The 14,277-nt window shown below is 36.5% G+C and overlaps 1 protein-coding gene across 5 annotated transcripts in view; it reads left to right on the forward strand.

Moving 5' to 3' along the window:
* Positions 1-14,277, forward strand: part of ANKRD17 (ankyrin repeat domain 17) — a 159,124-nt gene that overhangs the window by 128,787 nt on the left and 16,060 nt on the right. For all 5 annotated transcript variants that reach the window (XM_028100587.2, XM_028100588.2, XM_028100590.2 and 2 more), the window contains 4 exons: positions 8,300-8,471; positions 9,864-10,311; positions 10,785-10,940; positions 13,054-13,203. In XM_028100587.2, coding sequence (XP_027956388.2) covers positions 8,300-8,471; positions 9,864-10,311; positions 10,785-10,940; positions 13,054-13,203 — 926 coding nt within the window. The remainder of the gene's footprint in view (positions 1-8,299; positions 8,472-9,863; positions 10,312-10,784; positions 10,941-13,053; positions 13,204-14,277) is intronic.

Below are 14,277 nucleotides of genomic sequence, written 5' to 3' on the forward strand. Positions count from 1 at the left end.
GAATAAGTTTCTTCACTTGAGTCAATATATTTTAAATTTGATACTTCTAGAATATTTTCCTACTATTATCAGCAACACGTGTCATTTCCTTGAATTTTTTGCAATATTTCTTAACCTTGATGTTAATGCTTTCAAGAACCTCAGATTTAAAGCAAGTCAAGAGGAACTTCTTTCAAATGTCATTTCGTATTTTTCCACAATATTAAAACTCAAAGTGATAAATACTTTTTAATCATAAACTAATTAGATGTAAATTGATTCTTTTGCATGCACTGGTACTTTATAAACAGTTTTGAATAGGGGTGGTGTAGAAGTAAAATTCTAGATTACAGAGGAGGTTCTTCTCTCCTGAACTCTAAACCAGTATTTCTATTTGAAAAATTATCACCCAGGGGCACCTGGGTGGCTCAGTCATTAAGCGTCTGCCTTCAGCTCAGGTCATGATCCCAGGGTCCTGGGATCGAGCCCTGTGTTGGGCTCCCTGCTCATCGGGAAGCCCGTTTCTACCTCTCCCACTCCCCCTGCTTGTGTTCCCTCTCTGGCTGTGTGTCTCTATGTCAAATAAATAAAATCTTTAAAAAAATAAAAATTATCAGACTGAGATCTGATAGGATTTGGTTCACTTATTTTTACTTATGACATATCTGGGAAAATACACTTTTTTTTTTGCCTTTGAAACAGTATTCTGGCTCTACCATATCTGATTAGGAACATCATTGGAGTTGGTCTTGTCTGGTCTAAGTTGAATGTTCTGTATAGGTAATTTATTGCTTATATAAAAGTGCTTATTTGATCAGCCTTTCTAATTTAAAAATTTGGGTTAATAGGTTTATAAAAACTGCTGCTGAAAATACTACCCATTATATTTATCAGATTCCCTTACGCTTGTTCAGCAAACATTTATTTACTGAGCATTTATTATGTGAAAGAATCCTTGCTTTGGAGCATTTTATCTGGTCAAACTGTGGAATTCTCTTGCAGTTAATTATTTGTTCTCTTAGGGTATTAACGACTAGGTTACACTCATGGCTGTTGGTATCCTTAGTGGATATTGTTGGTCTGCGTTTTTGATATATTTGTTTCACCCCTCCAGTTTATCACTTATTGTTTCTTCCCCTACTTTTTTCTTTGTAAACTTGCATTACCTTTTAGGGAGCTGTATAGGGTATATTTTTAAAATATTCCTATTAGATATTTTCAGTTGGTTTTTTTTGCCATCACCTGAAGCTTTTAAATATGCCGATTCCACAATCTTTTTTTTTTTTGGGGGGGGGCTGGGTACAGTATACTTTATTGATGGTACATGACAAGGTAGGGCTCCCCAATCCCCTCCCCTTCTTCAGGGGGTCTGGGATGGAAACGGTGGAGGTCTGGAGATTCTCAGTGTTTTGCGGGATAAGTTGGGGCAGGGACTCCCCAGCAGCTGAGGGCCTCTCTCTTCCTCTTGCTCTCGCTGGGGCTGGTGGTCCAGGGGGCTCTTACTCCTTGGAGGCCATGTGGACCATAAGGTCCACCACCCGGTTGCTGTACCCGAATTCATTGTCATACCAGGAAATGAGCTTGACAAAGTGGTCCACAATCTTAATTTTATACATTTCATTCTCTGATCATCTTTTCAGCTTTACTCCCTCTGGAATTCCCCCTCCAACAATCCAGACAACACTGCCTACCAGTATGTTGTAGGATTCATCTATCCTACCACTCTTCACTGTTCCTTACTCTTTTCTTTCTTCTTATTCTTACCTGTATCCTAGTAACTAAATGTGTAGGAAAAAGAATTCAACCCTGATGATGAATTTTACTTTAAATGGGTGACAATAAATTCTTTAATGCTGCCTAGTAGTTATACTGTATTTCCCTAATTTAATTCATTCTCCCACTCATCTAGACCATTATTACTTTTTCTTTTATCCTCTGACTTCCAATACATCCTCTCCTTCACCCTCAGTTAATGACCTTGCATTCTACGTCAGTGAGAAAACTGAAGCATCAGAAGTAAACTGTCAGACTTTCCCCACCCCATCTTCCCACCCATGAATTTCTATCCATATTCTTCCTCCCATTTACTAAGTAAACTTTTTGCAACCAGTCCATCTAGTGAACTAGATCTGGTTTCCCTTACTCAAAAACGTTGTGGCAATTCTTTTTTCTTTGTCCTATATCATTTTTCTTCTTCTCTTGGGTCATTCTTATCATCATACAAGCTTAGTTTCCAGCCTTAAAAATCCTTTTGATTCCTCCAACTCCCTCTTCCCAGTTTTCAGCTACAAGCCCATTCCTTTGCTCCCCTTTGCAGCTAAACAGTGACAGCAAACTCATCTATTTTAGCTATTTCCAATTCTTCATCCTTTTTTATTTTTTAAGATTTATTTATTTGAGAAAGAGAGAGCATAAGCGGAAGGGGCAAGGAGAGGGAGAGAGAATCCCAAGCAGATTCCATGCTGAGCGTGGATCCCAACACGGGGCTCAATCCCACAAGTCTGAGATCAAGACCTCAGCAGAAACCAAGAGTAGGACACCCAACCAACTGTTCCACCTAGGTGCCCCAAATTCTTCATCCTTTTCGAATCTACTTCTGTCAGGCTTTTACTCTCACAACCCCAACGAAACTGCTTTTATGGTCCCCAGTGACTTTCATGTAGCCAAATGCAGTGTTCAGTTTTTTATCTTTATCTCACTAAGCCCAATAACACCTGATGTACTCTTTTCACTTGACCTCCGTTGCTCTACACACTCTTGGCTTTTCTCCTACGTCCTTGGGTGGTCCTTCTGTGTCTCCTTTGCTACTTCCTCCTTTTCTCCTCCCTTAGTTGGCAAGCCCCTTAGCTCTTTACATGATCATCTTCGTGCGCTGGTCATCTCATTCTGCTTCTTAAATTTAAGCATATACCAGCTGATCCCAAATATATATCTTTAGCACAGACCTTTTCCCTAAACTCCAGTCTCATATCCAACTAGCTACTCAGCCTGTCAATTTGGATACCAGTACTTGTGTCCAAATGTCAACTCCTGATCTTTGCCTACCCCAGACCCACAACTCTGTCTTGTAATTGCTTATGCTAAAAGCCTTGAAGTCATTGTTGATTCCTTCTTATCCTCCACTGTGTTGGAAAATCTTGTTACCTTTGCCTTAGAATTATATCTAGAATCCTAGCCTAGATATATCTAGAATCCTAGTTTTTTTTTTAATCACTTTTCACCCTGGTTCAAGTCATTAATACTGTCTTTTACCTGTATTACCCCGTAGTCATTTAACTGACCTCCCTGATTCCATCAGTGCCCGGCAGTCTGTTCTCCATCCTCTTAAATTATTTAAATCAAATCGTATCACTCTTCTGCTCAAACCTACGTGCTATTTCTCTCAGAGTAAAAGATAAAGTCTTTAAAACACGCAGGCCTTAGGTGATCAAGACTTCTGATACTCTTAGGAAGTCATTTTCTACTAGTCTCAGCCACAATGGCCTCCTTGAACGTACAGCTTATGTACTGGCTGTCCTCTTTGCCTGAAATACTTCAAATCTTTTAGATGTTCACTTAACCCTTACCTTTGTGAGGCTTACACTGATCACCCTATTTAAAATCAAAACCCCTTTGGACTCCTGGGTGGCTCAGTCAGTTAAACATCTAACTCTTGATTTTTAGCTCAGGTCATGATCTCCAGGTCATAAGATCAGGCCCTGTGTTGGGTTTGGTGCTGGGTGGTGAGCCTGGTTAAGATTCTGTCTCCCTCTCCCTCTGCCCCCACCCGACCTCCTCACTCTCTCTCAAAAAAAAAAAAAAAAAAAAAAAACCACTGTAAAATCAAAACCCCTTACCTATCCCTGTATACATACTTCTCTTCCCCTTCTGTAGTATCTTATATTGTACTTAACACCTTTTTGAAAACTATGTAATGTATTTATTATGTTTGTCATCTGTGTGCCTCCCCTCCCACCCAACTAAATGTTAAGTTTTATAAGCTTCATGACGGTAGGGATATTTTGTCTAGTCTACTGATTAGTTCCAAGACTGGAACCATGTTTAGTACATAGCAAATTACCAATTAATTTTTGTTGGATCCTGCCCTTCCCTTCCCCTGATCCTCCCTGACCTCTTTTTCTGTTATTGGTATCACTACTCATGAGTCAGTAATGAAATCTTGCTATCACTTTCAGCTGCTCATTTCATTCTCTATATCCATCAAATGAATTCATGCAGTAATCCAGTGCCTGGTACATTTAAACCCTCCACATTATTAAACCATATCATTGTCATCATCATCATTACCTTTAACTGAGCTTTGGCAGTCACTCTATGAGCCTCTGCTCCATCCTCTCCTCTCAGTTACCATTCCTAACCTGAAGTATTGCAGTGGGCTTCTTAACGGTCTCCCTATTATAAACAAATATTTTTGTCTCTTTCACCTTTTGTCTTCATTTTAATCCTTCTCCATTCCAATGTAACTTTTCCACAGTTCCCATAGTTTTCTTATACACAGGTGGGATTACCTTACACCCTCCTCAAAAACTTTCAGTCTCTCTTCATTGTCTGCATGGGAAAATCCAAACATTCAGGTCCTCCTAGCTTACTACTTCTCCAGGCTCATCACTCATTATGGTTTTCTCCTGCTTGCATTATCTCGTTTACTTTCATATATGTAAATTTGCAGATGGTATTTCTTTAGTCTGGACTGCCTCTCCCCAGATTCTAAAATTCTCATCTTAAAAAGCTTAACTCTCAAAGATCACTTTGTTTCCTGAAACCTCAATTAGAAATCACTGGTTGAGTTAGGGCCTTTTCCTTTTCCACAGTGAGGTTATTCTACAACTTGACTCTTTTCTTCAAAGCCTCCACCTTCCCCCATATATACTCAGAAACATATAGCAGTTCCCCAGTAAGTGAAATGAGGTCTAGGTTTGTACCTTGTGAAAAAATAGAGGATGTAGACTGAATTTCTAACCCTGTTTTCTGTACCTCCAGACTTCCTTGAATCTTCATGGTTTATTCTGCTTTCATCTGTTCTCTTTGGGATCTTGTATCAGTTACCACCTCCCCCATATTCTTTTATCTTTAGTGTCTGCAGTTTCACTAACTCCTACCCTCTGCCTACAACTTAATCAAGGTAACTATTATAATGAGACTTTACCTCAAACTTAGTATTTTGCTTTCCTTTTCCAGCTATTTTAAGAGAATAATCTATGTCTTATTGACTCTACTTTTAAAATTTATAATCCTCAGCCCAGGATCACTTGCCTACTCCCCCACTACTCCAGTGAACTAACTATAGAGGGATCACCAATGGCATCTTAACTGCCAAATTTTATTACCTCTTTTCAGTTCTTACTGATAATGAAACTTACCATTGTTGATCATTTTCCTTCATAAAACTCTTCTCACTGAAGCCATCTTCTCTTGTCTTCCTCTATCTGATTATGCCTTCCTAAAGTCTCATTTGGTCTTCCTTTGGATATCTCCCTCCTACGTATATAATACACACACATAAATACACATTCATATAGTTAATAACTTTTTCCCTTGGGTGATCTCATCTGATTGTTAGTTTTATATACCACCTGCAAACTTATGATGCTTCTTAATGTGTATCTATATTTCTAATTCTGCCTATTTTTTTTAGAGACCTTCATGCCTTTGTAGGTTCTTTTACAGCCATAGTCTGAGATATGTCCTTCAGAAAGTGTTTTCTTAGGACCTCTGAATTTGTGCTCCACTTTTTAGTGAGTTGAAAGGGTTAGTACATCTATGGGATTACCCAAATACTAGCCATAGAACTTTAAGATTTAGAGAGTAAATACCTTGCCTTTAGGGCTGAACTCATATACTATGAGTCTGATAATCCAAACTTATTATTGTCAAAGGACCAGCCTCCACTGATGGAACTCTCTAAGGCCTGAGGGTACTTGCATGCCTAAGACCCAGCTGCACCTACAAACTAAGACCTACCTTAGCCTATCACCCCCACCCACATCTAGGCCAAATAGGTCTGCTTTCTGATTTAAGTTTTTCTATTCTTTAGTTCTTTCCCCCCTTGATAGCAGTCACAATGACCTCCTACCACCAAACAAAAAAATCCAGCAAATCTAAAAATCCATCCTGGTTTAACCAGAAGTCTTTTTTTTTTTTTTAAGATTTTATTTATTTATTTGACACAGAGAGAGACAGTGAGAGAGGGGACACAAGCAGGGGGAGTGGGAAAGGGAGAAGCAGGCTTCCTGCCAAGCAGGGAGCCTGATGCGGGGCTCGATCCCAGGACCCTGAGATCATGACCTGAGCCGAAGGCAGTCGCTTAACCAACTGAGCCACCCAGGCACCCCATGGTTTAACCAAAAGTCTTAAACTTCACTTGTTATTTTGATCCTCTGTATACCTTTCTTAAGGCGTTTCTGTCCCCACAGACATGATATAGATAAAATGTTTTGTTTGGCCACAGTTGCTTTGAAAATATTTTTCTTGGCATATCCTTCACCCCACTTCTACTCCTCTTTTCCTTCCACTTAACCTGTTCGTTCCGTCAAAGTCAGATCCAGACAGGACAACGTCACTGGAGTTCAGAGGTAGAAAGCACGTTTCCTGAGGGCAGGCAGCTAGCTCCATTTAAGCAAGGCCCAGTGCATACGCTTACTTCCTTCTTTCAAACACTTCAGTCAGATATTACTCCTCTCCCTGTGTAAAGGACTGAAGGTCACCAGTGTTTTCTTCTCAGTCCTTCTGAAAGGTGAAAAGCTGCTCTTTTACTGGTCTTCAGACTGGAGTTTGTCTACTTCTGGAGGACTAGCAAAACTTTCTAGGGCTACCATGCAGACAATTTTTAGATCTTTAACTTCCCATTTGTATTCTTTCCTGAAATCCCTCTGCCTGAGAAAGTATCAGTGTTCTACAGATTCTCTTTGGTTATTCCCCTTTTCAGGAACAAAAGATTTTTCTCTCACCCAAAAGAATGTAATTATGGTGCACTGCCCCAGGGTGTAAAAGCTTTCAAGTTGGACAAAACCTTTCAGGTATCTAACAGGGATAATTTGAAAAGGCAGGAATATCTAGCAAAAGCAAAAACTTAAAAAATCTTAAAAAATGAAACAAAGTCTGATTTGTCCTTTGAGCCCATATTTGAGCTCTGTTTTCATTAGTTAGGATATTGTGACATTTTCCATAAACCAAGTGTCATTGTCTTGATGCATATATTTAAAATACACACACACATAATACACAGAACACTCGATTATGGGCAGGGAGTACTTAGTTTGAAAACGTCTTTTAGAGGACATGGAAATGAAAGCATTTGAAGATGATTTTCTTACTTTATGAATCAAAGGAAAATTTAATAGATGACATGGAAATAAAAGCATTTGAAGATGATTTTCTTACTTTATGAATCAAAGAGGAAAATTTAATAGTTGACATCACTTTTAAGAGATGTTATACTTTTAAACTTATTCTTAATTTTTTTTGACTATGAGAGTAACAATTTTCACAAATAGAAACAATCAACAACTTACATTAAGTAAAATTGAAAGCCACCATCTTTCTGCTACCCTTCTTCCAATCCCCCACTCTAGTCAGTAGCTTTGATTTGTATCCTCTTCACCTTTTTTCTCTATTTCTACAAATAGAGCTGCATAAAGGGTTCCTTTCCCAATAAGGGGGATCATTGGTCTGCGGTGTGTATTCTTTCCTTCTAACCAATGTAATTTGGGAGTATATTACCAAGTATATAACACTTTTAATGGCTGCCTCGTATTTTATGAATGTATACTGTTGTTAATTTACTCCCCCTATCCTTGGCATTGATGGATTTACCTTGTTTCCACTTGCCATTATAATCAGTTTTGCAGTGGAAATTATTTTTTCACTGTGGTCATTTTATAGAATAAATTCTTAAGGATAAACAGTTTGTAATTTTCATAGGAGGCTTTTGAATTACCTTTCCTAAAATATAAATATTTATATCCACAGCAGTATAGGAAGGAACTTATTTGCCCGATCTTCTGTTGATATATATCTTTGTTAATTTTACAAAATTAATGAACAAAACACAGTAACTTATTTTCATTTACATTTATTCAATGATTAAGAAGCTATGTATCATTCTTCCGTTTTAAAATTAGATTGTTTTTTATCATTAATTTGATCTTGACATTTAAAAACATTATTTACTCTTTACAGTGATTTGACTGTGATCTTGATCAAACAGTAAATTGAACTAGATGACTTCGAATTTTATGGTTTCCTAGTTCCCTTATGATAAAATGACATTATGTGAAAACTTTTTTTACGAGGTAAATCTGTTTTATCAATCCTTTAACAGTTAAGAGAAGAAAGCCGGAGGTTGGCTTTGGCTGCCAAAAGAGAAAAGAGAAAGGAAAAGAGACGAAAGAAAAAGGAAGAACAAAGAAGAAAACTAGAGGAAATTGAAGCCAAAAATAAAGAGAACTTTGAACTCCAAGCTGCTCAAGAAAAAGAAAAACATAAAGTTGAAGGTATTTTCTCTAAATTACCATCTAATTTGATTCATGTAATACATTGTATTCAAAATTATATTTCCTTAAATATCAATAACTTAAGGTAAATGTAGATTTCTAAGTTAAGCCCTTGAAGTACTTAGACACTATTTTCATTTATTGACTTCTGCCTAGCTTTTTATTTTGAGGCATTTCTTTTTTTTTTTTAAAGATTTTATTTATTTATTTGACAGAGAGAGACACAGCGAGAGCAGGAACAAAAGCAGGGAGAGTGGGAGAGGGAGAAGCCCACTTCCCGCCTAGCAGGGAGCCCGATGTGAGGCTCGATCCCAGGACCCTGGGATCATGACGTGAGCGAAAGGCAGACACTTAATGACTGAGCCACCCAGGCGCCCCTATTTTGAAGAATTTCAAAGCTACAGACAAGCTGAAAGAATGATAAAATGAATACCTCAATACCCTCCACCTAGATTTTTAAAATAAACATTTTACCATATTTGCTTTTTCTCTCTAAATATATATGTATATTATTTCTAAGCTGTCTAAAAGTAAGTTGCAGACATTCTGACATTGCACCTATAAAACTTCAACATGTATCCTAGGAATGACATGTGCTTATGTAATAACAATACCTTTTATAATACCTAAAAAATTAAGAGTAATTCCATAATATCACTTGTTATTCTAACCATATTTAGATTTTTTCTCAAAATGAGGGAATTATTTTAACTAGATTCTAACCAAACAATTGATGTGAAGATATTGTGAGGAGAAACCATTGCTTTTAAACCACCAAATATATATGCAATGTGTGTGTGTGTGTGTGTGTGTGTGTGTGTGTGTGTGTGTGTGTGTGTGTGTGTTTCTGTTGTGTAATTTCCCTCTCCTCCAGCCTTGTGATTTTGAAAATGTCCAAACTATAGAAAAGTTTGTGGAATAGTATGATGAACACCTATCCCCTAGATTCCTATAACATTTTGGCACATTAATTTAGTTTATCTTTTTTCCTCTCTTTTTGAACAGATTACATATAAGTTGGACACCCCATGCAGTATCACCACTAAATACTTAAATACGTATTTCCCAGAAAAAGAACATTATTTTATGTAACCACAGTAACATTACTCCCATAAAATTTAATAATATATGTAATATACAGTACATATTCATATTTCCCAAATCGTCCCCAAAATATTTTTTATAACTGCCTACTATACATTGTTTAGGACTTGAGCACAGAGAGGAGAATAGATGTCATATCCGTCTCATTACTAATGAATGCTGGAATGATTGATAATAGTTGCAAAGTAACTCCTGACTTTATTGTTCTTCAGGTGCTTGAAGCTAAATATACTCTAAAAACGCTTAGAACTTGCTAATTTGGTATTGCTGGTGTTGCTACTTTTACAGATGAGCCTGAAGTCTTGACAGAGCCTCCAAGTGCCACAACCACTACTACCATAGGTATATCTGCAACCTGGACAACTTTGGCAGGTTCCCATGGTAAAAGAAATAACACCATAACTACAACCAGTTCAAAGAGGAAAAACAGGAAAAATAAAATTACTCCAGAAAATGTTCAGATTATATTTGATGATCCACTACCAATCTCATATAGTCAGCCAGAGAAGGTAAACGGAGAGTCCAAGAGCAGCAGTACCAGCGAGAGTGGGGACAGTGATAACATGAGGATTTCCAGCTGCAGTGATGAAAGTAGTAACAGCAACAGCAGCCGAAAGAGTGACAATCATTCACCTGCTGTGGTGACCACCACTATGACCAGCAAGAAGCAGCCATCAGTTCTGGTTACATTTCCAAAGGAAGAGAGAAAATCTGTTTCTGGCAAGGCTTCAATAAAGTTAGTTCCAATCTTCATTTTTCATAATTTATGGTATCATCATGAAATTCTTTGTTGCTGAATTTTTCAGTAAAAAAAGGCAAATTAACAACTGGCAAAACAAGGGTTTGTCTTTGTGCTAAAGAAGTCACAATTTCATTTTAATGGAATAATAGGCTATTGAAGTTTTGTGTTAAAAATGAAAGATAAAATTATTTTTACTATGTAACTTCTTTATTTTGGTTGTTAAATTTTAGCCCATGAAAAGTATTGATTATGGTTTCTCAGGGGTTATTAAAATTCAGCTCTGCTAATTTTGACCTCTAATTGACTCTTCATTTTATGCTAAATATTGAAAAGTGAGAAATGTTACTCATTTGTTTACTATATTTATTCCAAGAATAAATAAAAGAAAATTATGTAATAGATTGCCTCTTTCATTTAAAATTCTACATTTATTCTATATTTAATGTATTTTCCTCCCTCTGTTAAAGATTGTCAGAGACTATCAATGAAGTAACCAGTAATTCTCTGTCTACTTGCACAAAATCTGGTCCATCTCCCCTTTCCTCTCCAAATGGGAAATTAACAGTAGCAAGTCCTAAGCGTGGACAAAAGAGGGAAGAAGGATGGAAGGAAGTTGTAAGAAGGTGAGTGATTGTTTCTTTAATTGTTTTTCTCATTCTTTTTATGTGAGGTATTGTTTACTTTACCCTTAGATTCCTCCAACTATCCCAAAGGTTGCAAACGAACTGGTAGCCCAAGGCTGAATCTGGCCAACAGAGATAGTGTGAGTACACTGTATTTTAGATGGGAAAAAAAAAAGTAGATATTAGTACTTCTAAAATTAGGAGATTTTACATAAAAAGTACATAGACTTTACGAAAAAATTACATGGATGATTGTGGTATTTGCTTGACCCCCAGGTATTGCTGTTTGGTAGAGAACTAATTTAAAGTCTTTAAGGTGATAAATTGTATCTTACTCAACTTTGTAGAGAGCCCAGTATGTGGTATCTTTTACATACTTGTAAATATTTGAAGAATGAATAAGTATTGGTTTTAAACTATTCTTGTCTTTGAACCACAGGATGCCTTTATTTAAAGGATTTTAGGACTGAAATATTTGGTTATATTTTGCTTGGGATTTTTTGAATTACATGTATCAAAAAGTAAAACAGTATCTCAAACTAAAAGGTGGTAAGATACCACATAGGATCTATTGTAAATCTCTAATAACCTATTCTAAAGAACTTCCCAGAAATTCCAGCAAAAATTTAAGCTTTTGATTATTTGAAATAAGAGCTATAAGGAACCAAACTTATTTCTGTTAATCCCAATTTTTTCATATTTTTGACCAAAGCCTCCCCCTACCACCATTTCTATCTTCATCTGTCTCTGTCTCTCATTCACATATACACACACACTCACTCACGTATATACACACACTGTTAAACTAACTGAAATCAATCACAACATTAGACTACTATTTATCCAAAAGTAAGGTAATTCAGTTTTTCTCCACATATTTTATACTGTGGTATACTAAGAAATTCTTAACTAATTTGAAAATAATGATCGCTATTTTGCCCTTCAGAGAAAAAGGAATTATCAAGTAACTTAGTTATGTATACTAAAGGGCAGGGGTCATAGCTAACCGTTTAAAAAATATAATATTTTAATTTACTATTTAATCTACCATTCTAGGGGCGCCTGGGTGGCTCAGTAAGTTAAGCGTCTGTCTTCAGCTCAGGTCAGGATCCCAGGGTCCTGGGATCGAGCCCCACATTGGACTCCCTGGTCAGAGGGGAGCCTGCTTCTCCCTCTCTCTGCAGCTTCCCCTGCTTGTGCTCTCTCTCTGTCAAATAAATAAATAAAATCTTAAAAAAAAATAATCTACATTCTAAATAAATGATTTACTTGTTCAGTAAAGCGTAGTTGGCTCATTCTCTTTATTGAGAATTATACTGTATTTCTTTTAGAAGCATCCTTTAATTTAGGCTGGTCAGAAATGTATATGTACCTTTTCTGAAATGTGAATGTTTAGAATTGTAAAGCAATTTTGCAAATGTTAGATGGGTTTTGCTTTTTTAAAATTCCAGCAGGCTCTTCTCTTTCCTCACATGATGAAATATCCTTTAGTGAGTTTCCATGTTGGTGGATAATCATCTTAATGCCTCTAAAAGAATGAAAGGAAACAATGCATTTTTAATATCATCCTTTCAATTTTAAGAGAATAAAAAGAATGTGAGTCAAACATCCAGGAAGTGCCCACAAGAAGCCTTTCTTGTTTCCTCAGTCTGGATTAGGTGCCCCAACCAGTGTGTCTTTATGATACCCTATTAGAGCACTCGTGGCATGGTGTTGTGGCTTTCCTACTTGCTGTCTACATAGTCAATGTATGTGGGCAGGAACCTATGTTTATCTTATTTGCCATTAATACTTGCATTAACACAGTGTATGTCCATATAATATGTGCTTTATAGATATTAATGAAAGATGAAAGTCAAAAAAAAACAAACCATCTTTGGTAATGAGATGAGAGGCTGTGGTAACATGCTGGCGCGCTCTCTCTCACTCTGTCTCTCTCTTCTGTTGCTCTTAGTTGCCTTTTATCACCTAGAGTAAGAATAGATAGAAGAGGCTGACTCAACAATAATCTATTCTGTATTTACAGAAATGTATTTTAGCCTCTTTCCTCATTTTAATCATAACCACTGATACTAATGATAAATCTTAATTTATCTTTGCAACTTTTAAACAGGTCAAAGAAAGTATCTGTTCCGTCAACTGTGATATCCAGAGTGATTGGAAGAGGAGGCTGTAATATTAATGCTATTCGGGAGTTCACTGGTGCACACATAGATATTGATAAGCAGAAAGACAAGACAGGAGACCGGATAATAACTATAAGGCAAAACTTTGTCTCTTATGTTTTCTCCCTTTGTGTTTTATTGCACTGTATCTTAATGAAATACAAGTATTTTGAGTTTTCAGTGAATCTTTATGTTTAATAGCGTACTTTTTAAAATGAGAATTTGATTAGTATGAGAGAAGATAACCTTTATAATTTTTTTCTCTAATTCATGTGCTCTTATGAAATATTTCAAAGGGCTTTTAAAGGAATTTTGTGTGTGTGTGTGTGTGTGTGTGTGTGTGTGTGTGTCAAAGGTTTAGATAATCTTTTCCTTACATAAACTGTTCATATGACATTCTTAAAATTTTATTGAGACTTTTTAAGAGGGAATAGAGGTTTCTCACCCATTTTAAGCAGTAGGCTTCCCTTTTTCCCCTTATTGGCTTTTGAGATTTATTATTCTGTGATTGTATCCTTAGACTATAAGCTCAGTCATAGATATAAATCTGAAGTGGATATTTGTCTTGTATTGACTATGTCTATACCTGAATACTCTTAAAGATATGAAATTCTAAGAAATCTTAAGTTTGGTTGGGAGGGGCAGGTACCCCATTGCAGAGTCCCATATTTATATAGCCTACTTCGAAGGAAGCAGTTAGCCATTTCTATTTTGCATTTATCCTCCTTTCCTATCTTCTTTTTCCCTCTCCTGGGATAGGTGGGTAGTCAAAACCTGCCTTATCTAGAGAAGAGGGAAGCAGATATCCTTTATGAGTAATTTCCCCCTTAGCGTTTCCATAAGGCTTTCCTTGCAATCAAATATTTTCCTGAAGATCTAACATTAGGCTTTGACCTTTTGGCCATTGTTAGCATTATCAAGATTCCACTCTCATTTTGAGACATCTTTCCAGAGGAATTACAAGAATCATTCTACTAATAGAGATTAGTCATAGATGGGGTCATCGTAGGTACCAGGATTTAAAATAAAATACTGTTTTCTTACTCAGTTTTTTTTTTCCTTTGTTTACTTATATTGCTTTTAACATTGATCAACTGTTTGACTTTACAGTATCATTATGGATTAAAAATACAGTGGTTTTTCTAACTAATGTACTTTATAGTTAGGAAGAG

This window comes from Eumetopias jubatus, unplaced genomic scaffold (assembly GCF_037043125.1).
Source record: "Eumetopias jubatus isolate StellerSeaLion01/CBP00866 unplaced genomic scaffold, mEumJub1_p1.0 scaffold_2, whole genome shotgun sequence".
NCBI classification, from domain to species: Eukaryota; Metazoa; Chordata; class Mammalia; order Carnivora; family Otariidae; genus Eumetopias; species Eumetopias jubatus.